Raw genomic sequence first — 18,857 nt, forward strand, 5'->3', positions numbered from 1 at the left:
CCCCTGGGAAAAGATGGGATGAAAGGCTTGCTGTTGTTAGGGAGGTCATCTCCATTGACTCCGGAACGTGTGAGTTGGGAGCACGGAAGTGTTTCCCACACTACTTTGCTATTGTGAGTGTGATATTCTCAGGAGGGGAGAACAATAGACGTGTGCCTGTAGAGGGGAGGCTGCGTAATTGTATTTAACGTGACGTTACCCATCTGTGCTGGTAGAAATCTTATATAGACATAGTCTAGATTTATTTGAGAGCGTAAAAATTGTACAATAGCTCTTAAAATAAAACATTTCTATTGTATTTTTTATAAATACCATATTAAATTCCAGCAAAATAATAATAAAAATAAATAGTATATATATTTCTCTCTGTCTGCTTCAAAAAAATAAAAATAAATAAATACAAATTGATGTGAAGTCATTTAGTATTTTTTAAGCTTCTATTTGTTTTATTTTTATATTATATACAATTCTGGAACAACTTAAGTGAAGTGAAGTGACATAGTGCCAAGTATGGTGACCCATACTCGAAATTCGTGCGCATTTAACCCATCCATCGTGCACACACACAGCAGTGAACACACACACACACACACCGTGAACATACACCCGGAGCAGTGGGCAGCCATTTATGCTACGGCGCAAAGGAACTTTAGTTTAGTTCCTTAACCCGTTAACATAAATTAATATATATTATCAGCTCTGTGTTTTCATACCACATTTTTTAAAATCAAACTATTGCACATATTGTGCCAGTTTTTTAAGCAATTAAAAAAACTGATTAGATGTCTATGACATGCAAACAGTAATTATTAAAACACCAAAAACCATGAACTGGTAATGTAGAATTTTATTAACAGAAAATATTTGTCATAAGAGCTCGTTTTCAAAAACATCATTGGTCAAGACAACAAACTGGATCCTTTATCAAAGGCACAACATGCCTTCCCTAACAAACAATGGAAAATTCTCAGTGCAAACATAAAGATACTATGAAAAACTTTGATGTAAAATTTCATTTTAAAGGTCTGATACAGAAAACTCCACTGGAGTCAACCTCAATTAAATATGCATACATCAAAACATACATATACAAAACAACTATTTAAGAAATCACATGTGGTAAAAAAAACACACATCACATTAAGAGCTATTAAAACAGAACAAGAAGCGCATTAATCCACCTCTTTCTATTGACAAACACATGTTTGTCTTAAGTTTTTGTCAATCAATATGATGACAAAACAAACTTTGGAAATTAATCTCCTACTTTCATGAGAGACGTTAATACGACTGTCCCTCAGGGTTTATAGTTCACAGCATCTCTACCAGGGTCTCCAGACAGGCCTCCTGATGTCAGGCTGTTGCAAACCAGCCATGCTCAGTTTAGAGGAAGGAACTGGTGGATCGAAGCCGATAGCAGCGCTCGCTCGCTGGGCATTGTGGAGATACTGGAGCTCCCGGCCAGATCCTCCTCCGGTGGAATGAAGAGTGAGGAAGTGGACAGACTCCCTCCAGCAGTGAGAGTAACCTTCATTATAGTCCCTCTGAGGAAGCTGTTGCTGCTGCTGCTGCTGCTGCCGCTGCTGTTTGAGAAAGCTGACAGTCATTTCCAGGATATCGGCCTTCTCCAGTTTGGCGCTGGGGTCGTGGCTGTGGAACTCCTTCTCAAGCAGACTCTTGAGTTGGTCGATGCAGCTGTTGATGCGGTCTCTGCGCATCTTTTCAACAATTGGCTTCCTCAGCTGAAATCAGGTGCAGGAACATTGATTAAGAACATCTTTCAAACTGCACGCAGAATGCAATTTTGGTGAATCATTTGGAAAAAGAATTGCATTGTTATTAAACATACCTTCATTTTGTCCTTGTCACTGAAGTGAACATGGTCAAAAAACGAAAGTGTAACTGAATGGGGTGCCATGTCCAAGCTTGGACAGCTTGCTTTTCTTTGGTGGCAAAAAGAGTTGTGAGTTTCTGTGAGGAACAGCCCCCTGGTTTTATATAGCAGCATTAGCATTATAAAGCCATGTGGCCTGTGCTGTTACTGTTCCCCCACTCTGAGACCAGAGGGCCGGCTCATCACAACAATAGAGGACATTAATTTTATGGTTAACTGCCTGCTCGCCTTCCACTGAAGGAATGTTTCCCAAGGTATCAGAGGGACGCCACACTTGAAGGTTTAGTGAAGGAATCTGACCCTTAAGCCAATTAGAACAATTTAATTTGTGTATCAAAAAATTATGATAAATAAATGGGTCAAATGCACAAAAGCAGGTTTGGTAGAATACAAAAGTTAATAATAAAATATTTTTGATGAACCATGATAATGCTCGATTGATGTTTGCACATGCATCTAATACACACTTTGTGTAACCAAAATATAATGCAATAAAGCACAAACTGTTCATTGATGAAAAACAATGTATGCACATACATTTTACTGCAATAAAGTATAACATATATTGCAGAAATTCTAGATAACACAAACTGTCCAGTGATTAAAAAGAATACAGACTGTAAGAAGTTATTTTTTCAAAGTTGTAAATAAAACGAAATTATCAGAGTATGTATTACAAGAAAATACTATTTTAAAAATAGTATTGTATGAAGTATACTACTTAAAATTTAAATATTTAATTCAATGTTACTTGATGTTTTTGTAATTAATCGTGAAAATTACAAGAAATTTTAAAGTTAAAATTGGTTCATTGTTCTTTTTTTTTTTGTGTCAAATGTTCCAGGAGCCTGACCAACTACTTGCTACAATGGCACGTGGTTAAAACTGCTACATAAAGGCACGAGAGACCCAGCTGGAAACATAGACTCCAGTCGTTGCCAGCCCAGGAATATTCCTTTGATAACTGTTAACAACATGACTGTCAGTTTTACTGAAGTTAGCTGGCAAAACAGACGCGTGCACGAGCACGTGCCAGATTACGGAAGTTCTCATGTAGCTGTTAAACAGCATGAGAAACGAGAAGGCACGCGTGAGAAAGATCAAGATGATAAAATATCTCAATCTTTATATGCTAAAAAAAATTATATGAGACGAAATCATTTATTGTAACGTGCCAGCAGGCTCCATGAGCTCTCTGAGATCAGTGAGGGTGATTGTGCGGCGCGGTGTTCGCCTACTATTAGACACTGACACAAACAAAATAGGAGCACGTCAGTAAAGTGGTTTTACTGTGGCAGTAAAGCGCATGGGAATGAGCAGGTGAATAATTGATTATGAATGGTGCTATTTGAAGACGCTTGGAATTTGAAATCCCTCAGAACAAACTCACAAATACAGTAGCTATACTGTATGTAAACAGCATTTAAATTTTGTTCAGAAGACACAAAATCCATTTATTTAAATATAGTTTTATAGTCAATTTCCTCCGTCTAAATTATGAATACTTGTCTGCTCTTTTACATTAGCCTACCTAGTCTTTCATTTACAAGTCTTCAACTTGAATGGTGTAGGTGGTATATTCTAATTATTATAATTCTAGTATTACAATTGCAGTTAATATTTTGAATAATGGTGAAAATTTTTTGGTTTATTTTTAAAGTTTTAGTGATTTTTGTTGCAGGTTTTTTGGTGTCATTTTATTAGGCTAGTTTCTTTTATATGTAGCCTATATAGTTTTTTTGACTTCATTTTAGTTTAATTAGTTATTTTAGAGAAAATGAGAATTATTGCTTTGGGCAATAGCTGAAATTAAACAAATGTAAGTTTGTTTGTCGCCTCTTTGTATTGTGATGGATAGCAAAGACTAGTGTTTATGCTACATACATAGTGTGTGTTCTGTGTGTTTGTGCTTGCTTGTATTTTTCACATATACGCTATTGAAATACTGTGTTTGAGGACATTCCCACCATCCTGGGTGCTCTAATCTGACGAGTGCAAACAATGCACTAATTGCTCCATTGAAAATGTTAATTGCATCTTTGTTGTAAAACAAACAGTCAGTCTTAGTGTTACACACGAACTTAGTAAATCAAGCTTTGTGCAATAGTGAGGAATTCAGACCACCTTGTTGCGTTTTAAAACATTTTAGCAAAGAAATATAAATTATCCCTTTATATATATATATATATCTATCTACTGTATATATATTCTCACTCAGCTAGAGCAGATATGAAGCCTGTTCTAAGTTGCAATTGAGTTGGACGTATGATTTGGTTCCTGTGATTCCTCTTCACTCAACCAACTGTAGCAGCAGGCCTGAAGACAAGGTTTGTGTGACATAAGGCACAGGGCTTTTGAGAGGTTAGCCTTCCTTTCCCACAGTCGGTTCATTGACTGCCCACAGTAAGGAAACAAAAGAAGTGTGTCTTGTTACACATCATATTAGTCACGGTGTTTGAACTCTCTTTATTAGAGGGGGAACTAAGACGTAGCGAGACCATCTGGACTTCAGACACTGTTCAAACACTTTTAGGACTTTCCCAGGATTCAGCAGGAGTTTTCAAATCAGTTCAAACCTAGAAATTCTTACTCAGGTGTTTGTTCATATATTTCATTTCTTTTTTTCTCTTTATATTATTTATTTAAAGTGCTAAACAATATTGGGACGTTCCGTGTCAACCCAACCAGAGGTCCCCGCTCAAAGTTTTGATATTGCTAATATGGAAGGATAAACGTGAATAGTGATAAACCAAAAGATTAAATGTCACGGGTGAATATTTACGGAGTAATCCACTAGTTTGTATAGGGTGGAAAGAATTTTCACCTGAGATTCAGAGCCAAATTACAGAGGGTTAAAAATGACTTCAGAAAAATGGCAGCATCATTATGTTACTTTCACACAGAGATTGGTAGGTCTGTTAGTAAAATCTGTTGACTTTAGCTGTCTTTGTTGCATTATGTGCCAGTGGTTTTTTCTTAAAGTTTGCAGGCATGTAACTCAAAAAGTATTAAAGATATCTTAATGCCCTTTTAGATATTGGGTCTTAACCTACTTAATAAATTGTCAAATTCACTTCACTTATTTTTTTAATTATTATTTACTTAATAATTTTAAGGCAAGGGGTTTCCTCAGTTTTTTTAAGTTAAGTCAACTTATCACTTTTTACAGTGTGAAACTAACTGATGCAAATAAAACGTTAGTGGAATGTGTGAATATGATGGTTTGAAGGCTAATGAATGTGCACATTGCCACAGAAAATTTGATGTAAAATAGACATTTATTACTTTTATAAAACATTTGCAGATGATATCCAGCATCTTCATTTAGTGCTTAACATTGTTTTTCTACCACTGTGCTTGATGGTTAGACACACCTTTCACTTGTTTAAAACGCAGTTACCTAAATAATCTTTATAAAAGAATTTATTGGTCATATAGTTGATTATATCAAATCTACAACACCAACAATAAAATATTCAAAAAAGAACAAGAGGTTAATAAAAATCATAAGATCCATTGGATCTATTCAGAAACATGGAACATATTAATAGAATATCAATATTACATCTCAGTATGAGATATATAATTGCTAACATAGCAGATTCAATTTGCTTGAAGCATAATTTGCCAATGGCAAAAATACAGTGAGATCCAAATATAGGAATACAGGGCAATTGTTCTCTCATGAAAGAGGTAGATCTGAAATAACGTTCTGTAATAACAGAGTTAATCGTGGTAGTTCACATTCACATACAACGGCTTCTACCAGGGTCTCCAGAGGCCAGCAGAGGCTGGACTTTCCTCTTTGCTGCTGCTCTGTGCGGCTGGTGAACTGATCTCGTGTGTTGACAATAAAAGTGATTTGATTTTATTTGATTTGTTGTTCTCTGTGTAGGGCTGCGTGTGCAGGAAGTGATTCAGCAGTCTTCTGTGGGACTCCGTCTGCACTGGACACTGAGACAGGAAGTTGACGGCCTCCTGCACACATCTGGAGCGTCCGTCACGAGCTGCAGTAGAGCTGCAGGCCGAGGGATTCTGGGAGCGCTGCTGGTGTCTCAAGAAATCCAGCGTCATCTCCAGGATATCAGCTTTCTCCTGTCTGGAGTCGGGCTGTTGCTTTAGGAACTCTTGACCCAGAAGAGTCTTGAGCTTCTCGATGCTGCGATTGATTCGTTCTCTGCGGATCTTCTCCACTATTGGCTTTCTCAGCTGAGGAAACATTAGGACATGCATTTAGAAACACTCATCCATCATTTATGCCATTTATATCTCAGAAGAATAGGATTCTGTGGAGTGAGATATGAGATGTTGAATATATACCTTGTTTGTGAGTGGAAGTTGTTCTCTGCTGATGATTGATCCAGTGATTGTAGGTGCCATGGCTGTGTGTCTTGTGTTCAGTTCTCCGTTAGGATCAGATGTGATCTGTGCTCAGCTCTCTCTCCTCTCCATCTATTTATACTCCCAAATCTCCATATGAATGTGTGAGTCTGGAGTTTGCTGGAGGTTCTCACAGTCTGCAGCCAATGGGAGCGTTTGGGCCGCCACATGGCTGCTGAAGCCCTTATTGCTCTGACACAATGAGCACATCTCTGGGGAGCAGGTGGAGGGTGGGAGAGTGTGTGAGAAAGTGCAGCCTTGTTGCTCACCATTAGGATTAATTGCTCACAAAAGCACGTGCTGTTTATTTCAAAGACCTATAACGAAAATAATGGTTCAAAATTTCTTCCATTTCTCCCTTATTTCTAGAATCATTTCTAGAATTATTAAATATCATTATTAATAGTGATTTTAAAAAGTAAAATAAAATCATAAGGACAATAAACAGGTGGTTTCAAAATCATTTTTCTGACAATAAATAATCAGCTACTAATCATCAACAAAATGATTACACTATAGCAAAAATATTACACCATTTTATTGAATGAATCTATTTATTGAATTCTCATTTCTGAGTATGAATCTATGAGTCCAAACAAGCAAACAAATGCCCATCTCAATTAGGGACAGTGTCATAAATACCCCTGTGAGGTTTCTATAGAGTCCCTTGACGACTTGCCTGATTGCCTGCAGCAAGGCACACTTCTATTGATCTCTGATGAATGGACAGACGGTGGGAAAGCTGTGGAAAGTGCAGTCCCAGTCCTGAGCTAAATCACTTTCAAGACTTCATTCTGAGAGAGGACATCTGAACTGCATCTGAAAGAGTAAACCTGTGGCACCACACTATCGAATTGCTGTCCTGTTTTTTTTCTTCCCAGAATTTTTTTTAATTAAAGACCAATTAACTGTCATGTTAGGAAACGTTAACACTTGATTAAACCAGGAGCTATTCAGCAAAAAGTTACGCTTTTTGCAACAGGTAGCCTGCTGAATTGATTTATTGAATTATGGCATCTGAAACAAGACTGGATATTTTCCTCATTTCAACTTGAAAATGAAACATTTGTTTTTACAAACATTAATTAACCATTCAAAATTACAATTCATTTACAAAAAACTTTTGATTCTACAGTTCTAATAGGTAACTTATCAAGTATGCAAATTGCCTGATGGCATTGATAAATTAAACAACAGAAAGAATTTTAATATAATCTGTTTTTTAAATGATTAATATAATTTGCACTAGTGGTCTCAGACGTACAGTTAATAAAAATGGCGCATACTCTTTTACTGGTTTCTTAGCATCAGAAGAGACTTCAAAAGGGGTTTCCACTTTCTCACAAACTTCTTCCCTGTAATACACCCCCCTCCACCTGCCTGTCAGAGACAAGCTCATTGTTTCCTGTGCAATAAATGCCTCACTGAGCATGTGGCAGCCTGCTCCTTTGAAACTTTCGAATGCTCCCATTGGCTGCAGACTGTGAGAACCTCCAGCAAACTCCAGACTCACACATTCATATGGAGATTTGGGAGTATAAATAGATGGAGAGGAGAGAGAGCTGAGCACAGATCACATCTGATCCTAACGGAGAACTGAACACAAGACACACAGCCATGGCACCTACAATCACTGGATCAATCATCAGCAGAGAACAACTTCCACTCACAAACAAGGTAAATATTCAACATCTCATATCTCACTCCACAGAATCCTATTCTTCTGAGATATAAATGGCATAAATGATGGATGAGTGTTTCTAAATGCATGTCCTAATGTTTCCTCAGCTGAGAAAGCCAATAGTGGAGAAGATCCGCAGAGAACGAATCAATCGCAGCATCGAGAAGCTCAAGACTCTTCTGGGTCAAGAGTTCCTAAAGCAACAGCCCGACTCCAGACAGGAGAAAGCTGATATCCTGGAGATGACGCTGGATTTCTTGAGACACCAGCAGCGCTCCCAGAATCCCTCGGCCTGCAGCTCTACTGCAGCTCGTGACGGACGCTCCAGATGTGTGCAGGAGGCCGTCAACTTCCTGTCTCAGTGTCCAGTGCAGACGGAGTCCCACAGAAGACTGCTGAAGCACTTCCTGCACAAGCAGCCCTACACAGAGAACAACACACGAGTGCCGCCTCAGATCAGTTCACCAGCCGCACAGAGCAGCAGCAAAGAGCAAGCTCTAGCGCTCTGGAGACCCTGGTAGAGCCACCAGCACCCGTATGATTTATCAGACAGAATTCATAATGCCAGTCTGAGATTGGCATGGACTGAAATTCTAACGTAGGAATTGATTTCCGCCTCTGCTGCTTATGCAGGACCTTTAATCTGCTTTCAGAGAAAGTTTGTGTTTCATTGAAACTATATGACCAGTGATATTTGATCAGAATGTACAGAATCATTTGCTGTGTGAAATGATTACTACATTCGTAAAAATTAAGATTTAAACAAACGTCAAAAGTCTTATTCAGACGTTTGAGCTGTTGTAGCTCTTTCACCCATAATGGGTTTATTCTCTCTGCATTTAAAGGATGATGACACTGCTTTCATTCACTGAAAGCTTTTTGTTATATTTCTGTTGTTTGAAACAGATCTAATGCTTCTCTTATTATATGAGAAATATTTTTTTAATTTGGAGGAAAGATTTGATTGTGTGTTGAAAGCACAAATGATTGTTTTTAATGTTTGCATGTGTTTACATGAATGAGATGTTTCCCCTGTAAAGGGCAGTTGTTTATCGTCACTGTTAGTGATTTCAGTTTTATTCTTTGTATTCAAAGTCAAGTTCTTACCTTCTTTGATGGTGTATTGCATTGCACATTGCACTGGCTTAATACTTTTAAATGTCTGTGACATTGTTAATTTCTTCCCAGTTCAAAAGAACTACAGATATAATAACATGAGTTCTTCATAGTTGTGAAAATATGTATTGACATATTGTTACTAATGTTACTGCTTTGTTACTTTAAGACACTTGAATGTCCTTCAAAGTCGAGGCAAATGTTTATTGTCAGATTTGTTCACATGAAGAGCAGCAATCATATTGCTTATGACAAATAAATTGTACAATCATAGGTTTTGTAAGGTGTTATGTTTTATATTCTTCATATTTTTTAATAGAGTCTCATCAAAATGTCTAACCCTCTAAGTACAGTATTCTTCAGGTTTAACATTTCAAGAATTGGGTTGAGAATCAGATTAAAAAAAAAAAATTGTAATATCTATATATATATATATATTTTTTAAAGATATTAAAATCGCATATAGGTCTAACCGGTGAACCTGACTTGTTATATGTTTCTAGCTCTCAAAAAATGTGCATATTTACAGTAATTACTTGAGAAATAAATTCCTGCACATTTTTTCCATGCAGGTGCAACTCATATAGTTCTCACAGTGAATGAATATTCATGTTAAAATACAGAGATCGCAAAATAAAGAACATAGTCTGTGTTACACAAAACTTTGATTTTGTGTAATTAATAACCCACTACATATTAACCTACACTGATAAGGAGACAATAGAGGACTGTCTCTGTTTGAAGCCTGACTGATGGGGTAAAGCTGTACTGAGACTCCATTCCCTGGAGTTTTCCCACACTCTGCCCATTCAGAGAACTCAACAATAGTGTGTTTCATTAAGAACTTCAACAGAGACCCACGGGACAGATTCTACTGAATCATTAGCATTCATCTTAATTACTGAAAGACATATTTAGTGTATTTGGAGATTACTCTTTTAATAGTTTAAGTCATTGTTATACACAACATAGAAAAATATTGAACTAGATAAAGTTCACTGAGACTGCTATTTTAAATTATGGTTATCCTATGTAAATTTTAGAGTCATGACTAATGAGAAATACTTTGTAATTCCTACTATTTGCCTCATAGGTGTATACCTTAATGTTTACACTACCATTCAATAGTTTGCGGTCTGTCTTATGTTTACCAAAGCTGCTATTATTTGATCAAAAATCCAGTAAAAGCAGTAGTATTGTGAAATATTATTACATTTTTTCTATTTCAATATATTTTCAAATATATTCCTTTGATGAGAAAGCTGAATTTTCAGTTAAAAACAAAAACAAACATGTATTAGCGTATTATAAATAAAGATATATATATAATTTCTTGAGACAACAGCAGCACAATCCCTCATTCCATTATCACAGCATGGTTTCACGATGTAAACAAGAGACAGTCAACAAGACTACAGGGCAAACCATACTATCATAATCAAACTAATTATAAGCATTCTCAGAAAAAAAAGAGGTACAAAAGCTGTCACTGGTGTGTTACCCTTACAAAGGGTACATCTTTGTAGCTTATTTGCTCATAAAGGGTGCATATTAGTAAATGCACATAGTACCTTAAATGTACATATTATAACCTAAATGGTAGCGCCTCACTGACAGCTTTCGTACCCTGAGTGTAGCTGTGACTTCATTTGACTTGACAGATGAAGAACGAAATCGTACAGATTATATTTTAAAATTTATTTTCATGTTGCACTTCAATATAAAGCAATACAAATGCAAAACACACCTTCAAAGAAGGTAAGAACTTGACTTTGAATACAAAGAATAAAACTGAAATCACTAACAGTGACGATAAACAACTGCCCTTTACAGGGGAAACATCTCATTCATGTAAACACATGCAAACATTAAAAACAATCATTTGTGCTTTCAACACACAATCAAATCTTTCCTCCAAATTAAAAAAATATTTCTCATATAATAAGAGAAGCATTAGATCTGTTTCAAACAACAGAAATATAACAAAAAGCTTTCAGTAAATGAAAGCAGTGTCATCATCCTTTAGATGCAGAGAGAATAAACCCATTATGGGTGAAAGAGCTACAACAGCTCAAACGTCTGAATAAGACTTTTGACGTTTGTTTAAATCTTAATTTTTACGAATGTAGTAATCATTTCACACAGCAAATGATTCTGTACATTCTGATCAAATATCACTGGTCATATAGTTTCAATGAAACACAAACTTTCTCTGAAAGCAGATTAAAGGTCCTGCATAAGCAGCAGAGGCGGAAATCAATTCCTACGTTAGAATTTCAGTCCATGCCAATCTCAGACTGGCATTATGAATTCTGTCTGATAAATCATACGGGTGCTGGTGGCTCTACCAGGGTCTCCAGAGCACCAGAGTTTGCTCTTTGCTGCTGCTCTGTGCGGCTGGTGAACTGATCTGAGGCAGCACTCGTGTGTTGTTCTCTGTGTAGGGCTGCTTGTGCAGGAAGTGCTTCAGCAGTCTTCTGTGGGACTCCGTCTGCACTGGACACTGAGACAGGAAGTTGACGGCCTCCTGCACACATCTGGAGCGTCCGTCACGAGCTGCAGTAGAGCTGCAGGCCGAGGGATTCTGGGAGCGCTGCTGGTGTGTCAAGAAATCCAGCGTCATCTCCAGGATATCAGCTTTCTCCTGTCTGGAGTCGGGCTGTTGCTTTAGGAACTCTTGACCCAGAAGAGTCTTGAGCTTCTCGATGCTGCTATTGATTCGTTCTCTGCGGATCTTCTCCACTATTGGCTTTCTCAGCTGAGGAAACATTAGGACATGGATTTAGAAACACTCATCCATCATTTATGCCATTTATATCTCAGAAGAATAGGATTCTGTGGAGTGAGATATGAGATGTTGAATATATACCTTGTTTGTGAGTGGAAGTTGTTCTCTGCTGATGATTGATCCAGTGATTGTAGGTGCCATGGCTGTGTGTCTTGTGTTCAGTTCTCCGTTAGGATCAGATGTGATCTGTGCTCAGCTCTCTCTCCTCTCCATCTATTTATACTCCCAAATCTCCATATGAATGTGTGAGTCTGGAGTTTGCTGGAGGTTCTCACAGTCTGCAGCCAATGGGAGCGTTTGGGCCGCCACATGGCTGCTGAAGCCCTTATTGCTCTGACACAATGAGCACATCTCTGGGGAGCAGGTGGAGGGGCGTTTAAGGGATGAAGACTGATTCAGCTAGTGGCCTGTGAATGTGGGAAATTTGTGACCTCGTAAAGTGATCTAAGTGACTTCAGTCTTTAAAGCACAGTTTATTGTGTTCTTCACACAAGGCACAAAAATGTCCCGTTGTCTCTTGGGAGTTAGACATGAGCCTCAAAGTATATACAGTATGTTTTGCAAATTATTCAAAGAATTGTGCCACATATATACATACATATTTTTGTTTATTTATTTATTTAGTTAGTCATTTAGTTATCATTCTAGGTATAATTATGACATGTTTCACATAAAAGCAACAAATAAATATAACAATGAATATAACAAATATATAAATATTATTTATTTATTTTTAATTTATTTTTTATTTAGTGTTTTTCTAGCTTATGCCATGGCAAACTAAATTACAATGTCTGAAGTGTGTACAGGCTCTTTTCCTCTCAGCTTTATGAGGTCTGGGCAGCACACTTCTGTCTTGGCACACTCTCCCCACACATACTTAAGACACTTCCAGCTGTCTTGCCTGCTGTTTGCTGGCGACTCTCGGTCACACGCTCCACTCAGTGAGAACCCGTGAGCGCTTGTGCGGCACAGCTTCCCACACTTACTCACTGACACTGATCCCACTGATAAAAGAAGCGTGGCCCATTACACAATGTCAGAGTGGCCCTGCCTCCCACTTCCCAGCGCTCACTGTTCTCACAGCACCTCCCATGCAGCCAGGCTTGCCATCTGGAGGCATTATTCAATTACCACCCTTAAACAACAGCGTCCCAGCCCTAGAGTGTACAACACAGGCTATATCAGATAGCATCATCTGCTCGTTCTTTTTTTTTTTACAGAATTAGGTCATAATGCAGCAGTTAATCTTATATTCAATGACAACATTTTATCATGGTTTCATGCATTTCTTAAAATGTTAAAACTAAAATTTGCAAGTGTGAATAAAATTATTATATGCATCAGGTTTTTTATCAACTTTTGTATATGAGCAGAATAACCCATCATTGGATACTTAATAAATATTTATATAATAAATATGTATATTAAACAATTATAAATAATTATAAATAAATTAAAATGCATTGATGTTGAATGTATAAACATTATCATCTTTATCATCAAATTTTATGTTGAGTTTTGCTTGTTTTAGAGCTATGAGCAAAATAATCCACCAGTGTATATTTAATAAATAGTAATATAAGTATGTACAGTAGTCAACATTTGAAGTGGATCAAAACCTTTCATCAAAGTTGTCCTAAAACCTAAAACTAAAATGCGTTCTTGTCTTAGGACAACTTCGATTAACTTTTTTGATCCACTTCAAATGATGTCTACTGTATAATAAATAATTAACAAATAAAATAGGAATAATATATATATATATATATATATATATATATATATATATATATATATATTGCTATCAACTTTTATGTTGAGTTTCACTTGTTTTAGACCTATGAACAAAATAAACCATCATTGTATATAAAATAAATGAATGAACAAATTAATATAACTGACTAAATTAATTAATTAATTAAATATTTGTTGTTAACTGTCTAAGCATTTAATCTATTTGCTATCAACTCGTAGGCTGAGTTTTGCTTTCTTGTAGTATTTCTGGGCAGATGTTTAAGTGCACATTCCCACACATATTATTGGCTGACAGCATGAATGAGGTCAATGCTAATTCACATGCTCACTGCTGCTCTTTTAGCAATGTCTCAGTCCTTGACTGACAGACAAAATAAAACCCACCTGCTCATTTGGTTTTTAGGGCCTTGGCATTAATTATTTAAACAATCCTCTCTTGCACTATTGTCATTCTGCAGTTTCCTGATTGGTTAAAAAGTGTGAGAACTTACATTTCATTCAATTCAGCCAGGCTGCATATAAATTCAACCCAAGGGGAAGAGAAAACCCAATGCATTTCACTTCTCGACACGGCAAACACTGAGGAACAACCCAGTCCTTCACCATGAGAGATCTGCAGAAAACGTAAGTTAACACATGCAATGAAGTTATTGTTACAGTTATCTTCAATCTTCTGAATTGAATGTAACTCATGTAAATGTTTTCTTGTCTCTTAGGTGTAAAATGATGAGTCTGGAGAGGAAATGCTCAGATGGTGTGGAGCAGATTATGGGTGATCTGGAGCAGCGGCTGCACAATGGTGTCTCTCCCACTGACCTTTGGATGAAAACAGTCTCTTTCTTCACCCCAAAGAAGACCTTGCTCTTCCACAACGGATACTCCAAGTATTCCAGGGAGACACTTCGCTTATTCCCAGACTCAGCAGAAGACGTGGCTCCTCTGTGTTTTCAGTGACAAGAAGCAGTGCCATGGAAGAGAAGGAAATGCTGAATGAAGTGATGAACTGAACTCACCCTGTGTACTTGAAATGGAGGCGTTATTCTCCTATCTTTTTTTCCAGCAGCATATTAATGAAGAAAAGTCTTTTGTAAAGACTAAATGGAAAAATGAAAGGAAATTAATGCTGCCCTGAGGGGATTTTTTTATTGGTCCAGAAATGGATCTTATGTTGGGATTTGTTGTAATATCAACAATTGTAGGTAATTGCTGTGATGCAATAAACAAAGAAAAAACATATTCAGAATTCAACATTAAGCATACGTTGAATTATAAACTTAAAATTAAAACTATATTTCTTAATAAAAAGGAATGTCTTGAATGCTGTTTATGCAAGAGATTATGTTAGTCTTGATTACTTCAGAATATTCAAATTTCATGTTTGACTGAAAATAAAAATCTTTTTTTATATAAAAATCCATTTCATGTGTATTATTTGCATCCATTTCAGCTTTACTAAATAGTATATTATTCACGTTTAGTTATTGTCAAGTCATGCTGTGTGAATTCAGTAACAAAGTGGCAAAACTAAAGTGCAAATTAATGAACGCCATAAGAAGGTATTGAATTCATAAAATGCTAAAAATTCATATCTTCCTTAGTATTTTTGTGTTTTGCTATACAAATAACTAAATCAATTTTTTAAATCAAAATATACATTTACTTGATATGCAAAGTGAAAAACTAAATTAAATGAGTTTATGCTTAAAACAAGAACAAATATCTGTCAATGGGTTTTTCAAATTGATATCTGTCAATTAAATCTTACATTTTAATTAAGATTTTTCTAAACCCATTGGCAGATATTTGTTCTTGTTTTGATCTTAAAACTCACTCCCTCCCTCCCCCTCCCTCTCTCTCTCTCTCTCTCTTTTAAATTCATTTCACAGAAAACAAGACATCTTATCTCATGTCATTTAGCTTCTCTAATAAAAGTATCTTGATTTAAGAATCTTTAGACATTTGCACAAGAAAACAAGACAAAAGAACACACGGTGTGATCAAATGTTACAGTAAAAGTTACTTCCATGTTCTAGTGGTCGGGAGCTGAGATGTTTAAGTCTTAAACATTTGTGTGTGTGTAAAATGAATTAAAAAAATTATATAGATCCACTGGAAGTTGTAGGCTATTTTCAAACTTGGATATGTTGCTAATACACATTGTATGCTCCATTTACATTTAGAGAATATAAATGTGTCATGTTATACTGGCGTATTGTGCTCCTTTAAATTTATTCCTTAAGATTTCTGTCTTTTTTTTTTTTTAAGTCTTAAATTTACGTTTATTAAATCTTCAGAAACCCAAAATAGTAGTCCGCAAGCTGTTCTGTACTGACACCTTGCGGCCCCCAAGAGTTACTACAATGACATTCATTTGGGGATCTGTGTGTTATATTAAATGTTACTTAACCAAAGACGTCATTGTTATAGACAGCAACGACATTTAATATATTTAAGGAAACTTCCCACATAGGCTATATGACAGTGTTTGCCTTGAAATAAATGTCATTCTAACCTAAATGCTCAACAGATCACTGTGTTCCAGAGTGTGTCGAGCCTAACTTGGTACATCTCAGCGGTGTGTGATGCACTTACATTAAAAAACAGGAGCAGGAGGGGGGCGATTGATTTATTGCCTCCTGCTGAGGGGCAGCGCACGTGCGCTCCCCTGGAGATGTGAGCAACTAATTCAGCTGCTGTTCCACTGGACCCCAAAACCTCCAGCTCCACATTACTACTGTCATCCACCAATCACTCTCTGGGCTTCTGGCCTGGTTTCTTTATATGATCAAACCCCTGGGAGATGTACTGGGAATGAACCCATCCCAGTTTAATCACACTTACAAGAATGCAGCGGACAGAACAGTAGTAATGTAGTTCAGAAATACATGGCTGCACAGTGTCATTATTTGTTATTTGTCACTGTTGTACGGTCTCACATTATTAACCTGTACATAAAATAAAACATGTTCGTGGCCAAGACAATGCATTTTTAAATTTCACAGATCAGTACGCTATAATTTAGATGTTAGACGCAGGACTGTCCATATTACTTTCCGCGCTACTATAATTAACTGCTATATAATATAGGTCCTGCTAATTACAATTAATTATTAGGCCTACACTGCTTTATAATGCCTGATTTTAATTAGTCTTTTCAAATTGAATGAATGAATGAAACGTAAAATAGCGCCATCTAGCGACTTAAATTAACTGATATAAATGGCCCTGAAGATGCACAGTAGGCTGTTCATTTTAATACATGGATTGTAAACATAATTAACAGAATTAACCAGTAAATGAGATACAAAGGGCTGGAAGGAAAATAGGATTAATAGACTGACTGAATCACGGTCTAAAAGACTATACATTTATTTTAATATGTTCGCTTTTGCTATTGTTGATTGTCTCTTAGCAGAAGTTTTATACTAATCAACAAGTGGGTTAAAAATAATAACGATATGATATAAATATAAATTTAAATCAAATAAATGTCTGTAGCTATAGCCTAGCCTAATTGAAGACTATGCTTTAAACATATAGGCTATGAAACTATGTTACTCAATTCTGAATGATAACATACAGTAGGCCTATTAAACATTCGCCAACACATTTCCAAAAACCTAAACCGTTAAAAACTGTCACACCTACACCATTGATGAGATGAGAGCGCTTCTTTTGTTCAGGTATTTAGGTTAGGCGACGCCTGCGCCTCGAAGTCTTCAGTGAGAGCTCGAGACTGTCCTCCACAGCTCTCTCACACGCACGCGCTCATTGTGGACTGACTGCAACCAGAGAGAACGGATCACGCACCGGAGAACAGGTGAACACTTTCCTTATTCTTTTCTCTTGAATGTTTGTTATTGTTCTTTAGTCATTATTGAGCTGTTTTACGAGACATAGGTAAACAATGCAGCTGTATTAAAACTAGATGTTAATTCAGGATAGTATTGATGCATTAAGTAGACTATGTCATTATGTTAACTGTATTACCTCAGAAATTGTTGAAATGTATTTACTGCCAACGTATTATATGATATGCATATTACATTTGCCTCTAAAGTGAATAGTTTTGCGATACTCGTAAGTAGGAAAAGTGGAGTCTCTGCATGAGAAAGAACAAGTCCAGATTCCCCAATGAATGAATCATGTCACTGTTTACACAGACTAATGAGAGAAAGGGGTGAAGCTTTGATATTTTAGGCTCCTGAGCAACATTGGCGTGCACAGCATGGGATCCTGAAATTAATAAAGATAATATGAACACACGATCAGCTGCATATGCAGAATTTGAATAATTAAATTCATAGGAAACAGAGAGACACTTATTATCGGTTTCATTTTATGGTAATTATGCTGTGCTTCAAAGAGAAATGTGTTATTGCAACAAATTTCAAATGAGTGCATTTTCTTTTGATGGAATATGGGTTAGCCTATGTGAACAAATATTTAAACGATACTTACCTGAAGTTTATCAGTGTTTTTGTGCCTCCTGCCATTTGTAATGTTCTCATAAATCTGTGCTACCATATGATGATTTTACACCAACATCTGAAAAAGTTTAACTAAACTGAATCATTTTCCTGCAAATCTTTCAACTTCCTCAAACTTGATCTATTGCGTCCAAATCATAAGCTCTCGATTAAATCTCCAAGTTTTGCCATTCATATAGGCTATGTAAATGCAGCAGCAGTTGGGAAATGTTGGATTTAACTCTAGTCTGTAAGTACATGAAAGCTAAATTCGCTTGTTTAATTAGTCGCACTCATCTGCTCAGTGTGTATAATCCATTTTCTGAGGATAAAAATCCCTTGGCTTGGATCAGTTCTCTTCATCCTCATCTCTAAGATGCTTAGAAAAATTACAATTAGAGCGAATGCGCTTACATGTCTGTTTGAATATTATATTGTAATAAGTCAGATAGGGAATATAACGCTTCTAAACTCCCCCAGACACCATTGGTTATGAAGAATCTTTGCACAACATATATTCTGTGCTGTCCAGTGGTGGCAAGATCAAAGACCCAATGTAGAGCCTGGGGCGACTCCCAAAGCACTGCAAATGTTCACAAAAAGAAGAGCAACATAACATCAAATGGTCGGTCAAGCTGCTTTGCTTTGGTTTATTTCAAGACATTATTTTTCCTTTTCGATGCACGTTGAATCCTACAAGCTTGTGGTGAGACCAGGTGGTTTTTTGAAGATCTGATGTGTGAATAGGGGGAATTTTCTGCCCATCTGCAT

At 36.6% G+C, this 18,857-nt stretch overlaps 4 protein-coding genes across 4 annotated transcripts; 1 reads left to right on the plus strand and 3 right to left on the minus strand.

Moving 5' to 3' along the window:
- Positions 1–1,322: 1,322 nt before the first annotated feature.
- Positions 1,323–1,918, minus strand: LOC306860136 (transcription factor HES-5-like; the record flags this gene model as incomplete). Its single annotated transcript, XM_079401683.1, has 2 exons — positions 1,323–1,742; positions 1,850–1,918. The coding sequence occupies 2 exons, from the start codon at positions 1,916–1,918 to the stop codon at positions 1,323–1,325; spliced, it is 489 nt and encodes a 162-aa protein (XP_079257809.1).
- A 3,738-nt stretch (positions 1,919–5,656) lies between these two features.
- On the minus strand, positions 5,657–6,274 carry LOC306860520 (transcription factor HES-5-like; the record flags this gene model as incomplete). The annotated part of the gene is made up of 2 exons (XM_079402249.1): positions 5,657–6,103; positions 6,215–6,274. The coding sequence occupies 2 exons, from the start codon at positions 6,272–6,274 to the stop codon at positions 5,657–5,659; spliced, it is 507 nt and encodes a 168-aa protein (XP_079258375.1).
- A 1,617-nt stretch (positions 6,275–7,891) lies between these two features.
- LOC306860205 (transcription factor HES-5-like) lies at positions 7,892–8,476 on the plus strand (the record flags this gene model as incomplete). Its single annotated transcript, XM_079401778.1, has 2 exons — positions 7,892–7,951; positions 8,063–8,476. The coding sequence occupies 2 exons, from the start codon at positions 7,892–7,894 to the stop codon at positions 8,474–8,476; spliced, it is 474 nt and encodes a 157-aa protein (XP_079257904.1).
- A 2,939-nt stretch (positions 8,477–11,415) lies between these two features.
- LOC306860678 (transcription factor HES-5-like) lies at positions 11,416–12,000 on the minus strand (the record flags this gene model as incomplete). The annotated part of the gene is made up of 2 exons (XM_079402491.1): positions 11,416–11,829; positions 11,941–12,000. The coding sequence occupies 2 exons, from the start codon at positions 11,998–12,000 to the stop codon at positions 11,416–11,418; spliced, it is 474 nt and encodes a 157-aa protein (XP_079258617.1).
- Between the last annotated feature and the right edge of the window lie 6,857 nt (positions 12,001–18,857).

Source organism: Barbus barbus (genome assembly GCF_936440315.1).
Source record: "Barbus barbus genome assembly, chromosome: 41".
Lineage (NCBI taxonomy): Eukaryota > Metazoa > Chordata > Actinopteri > Cypriniformes > Cyprinidae > Barbus > Barbus barbus.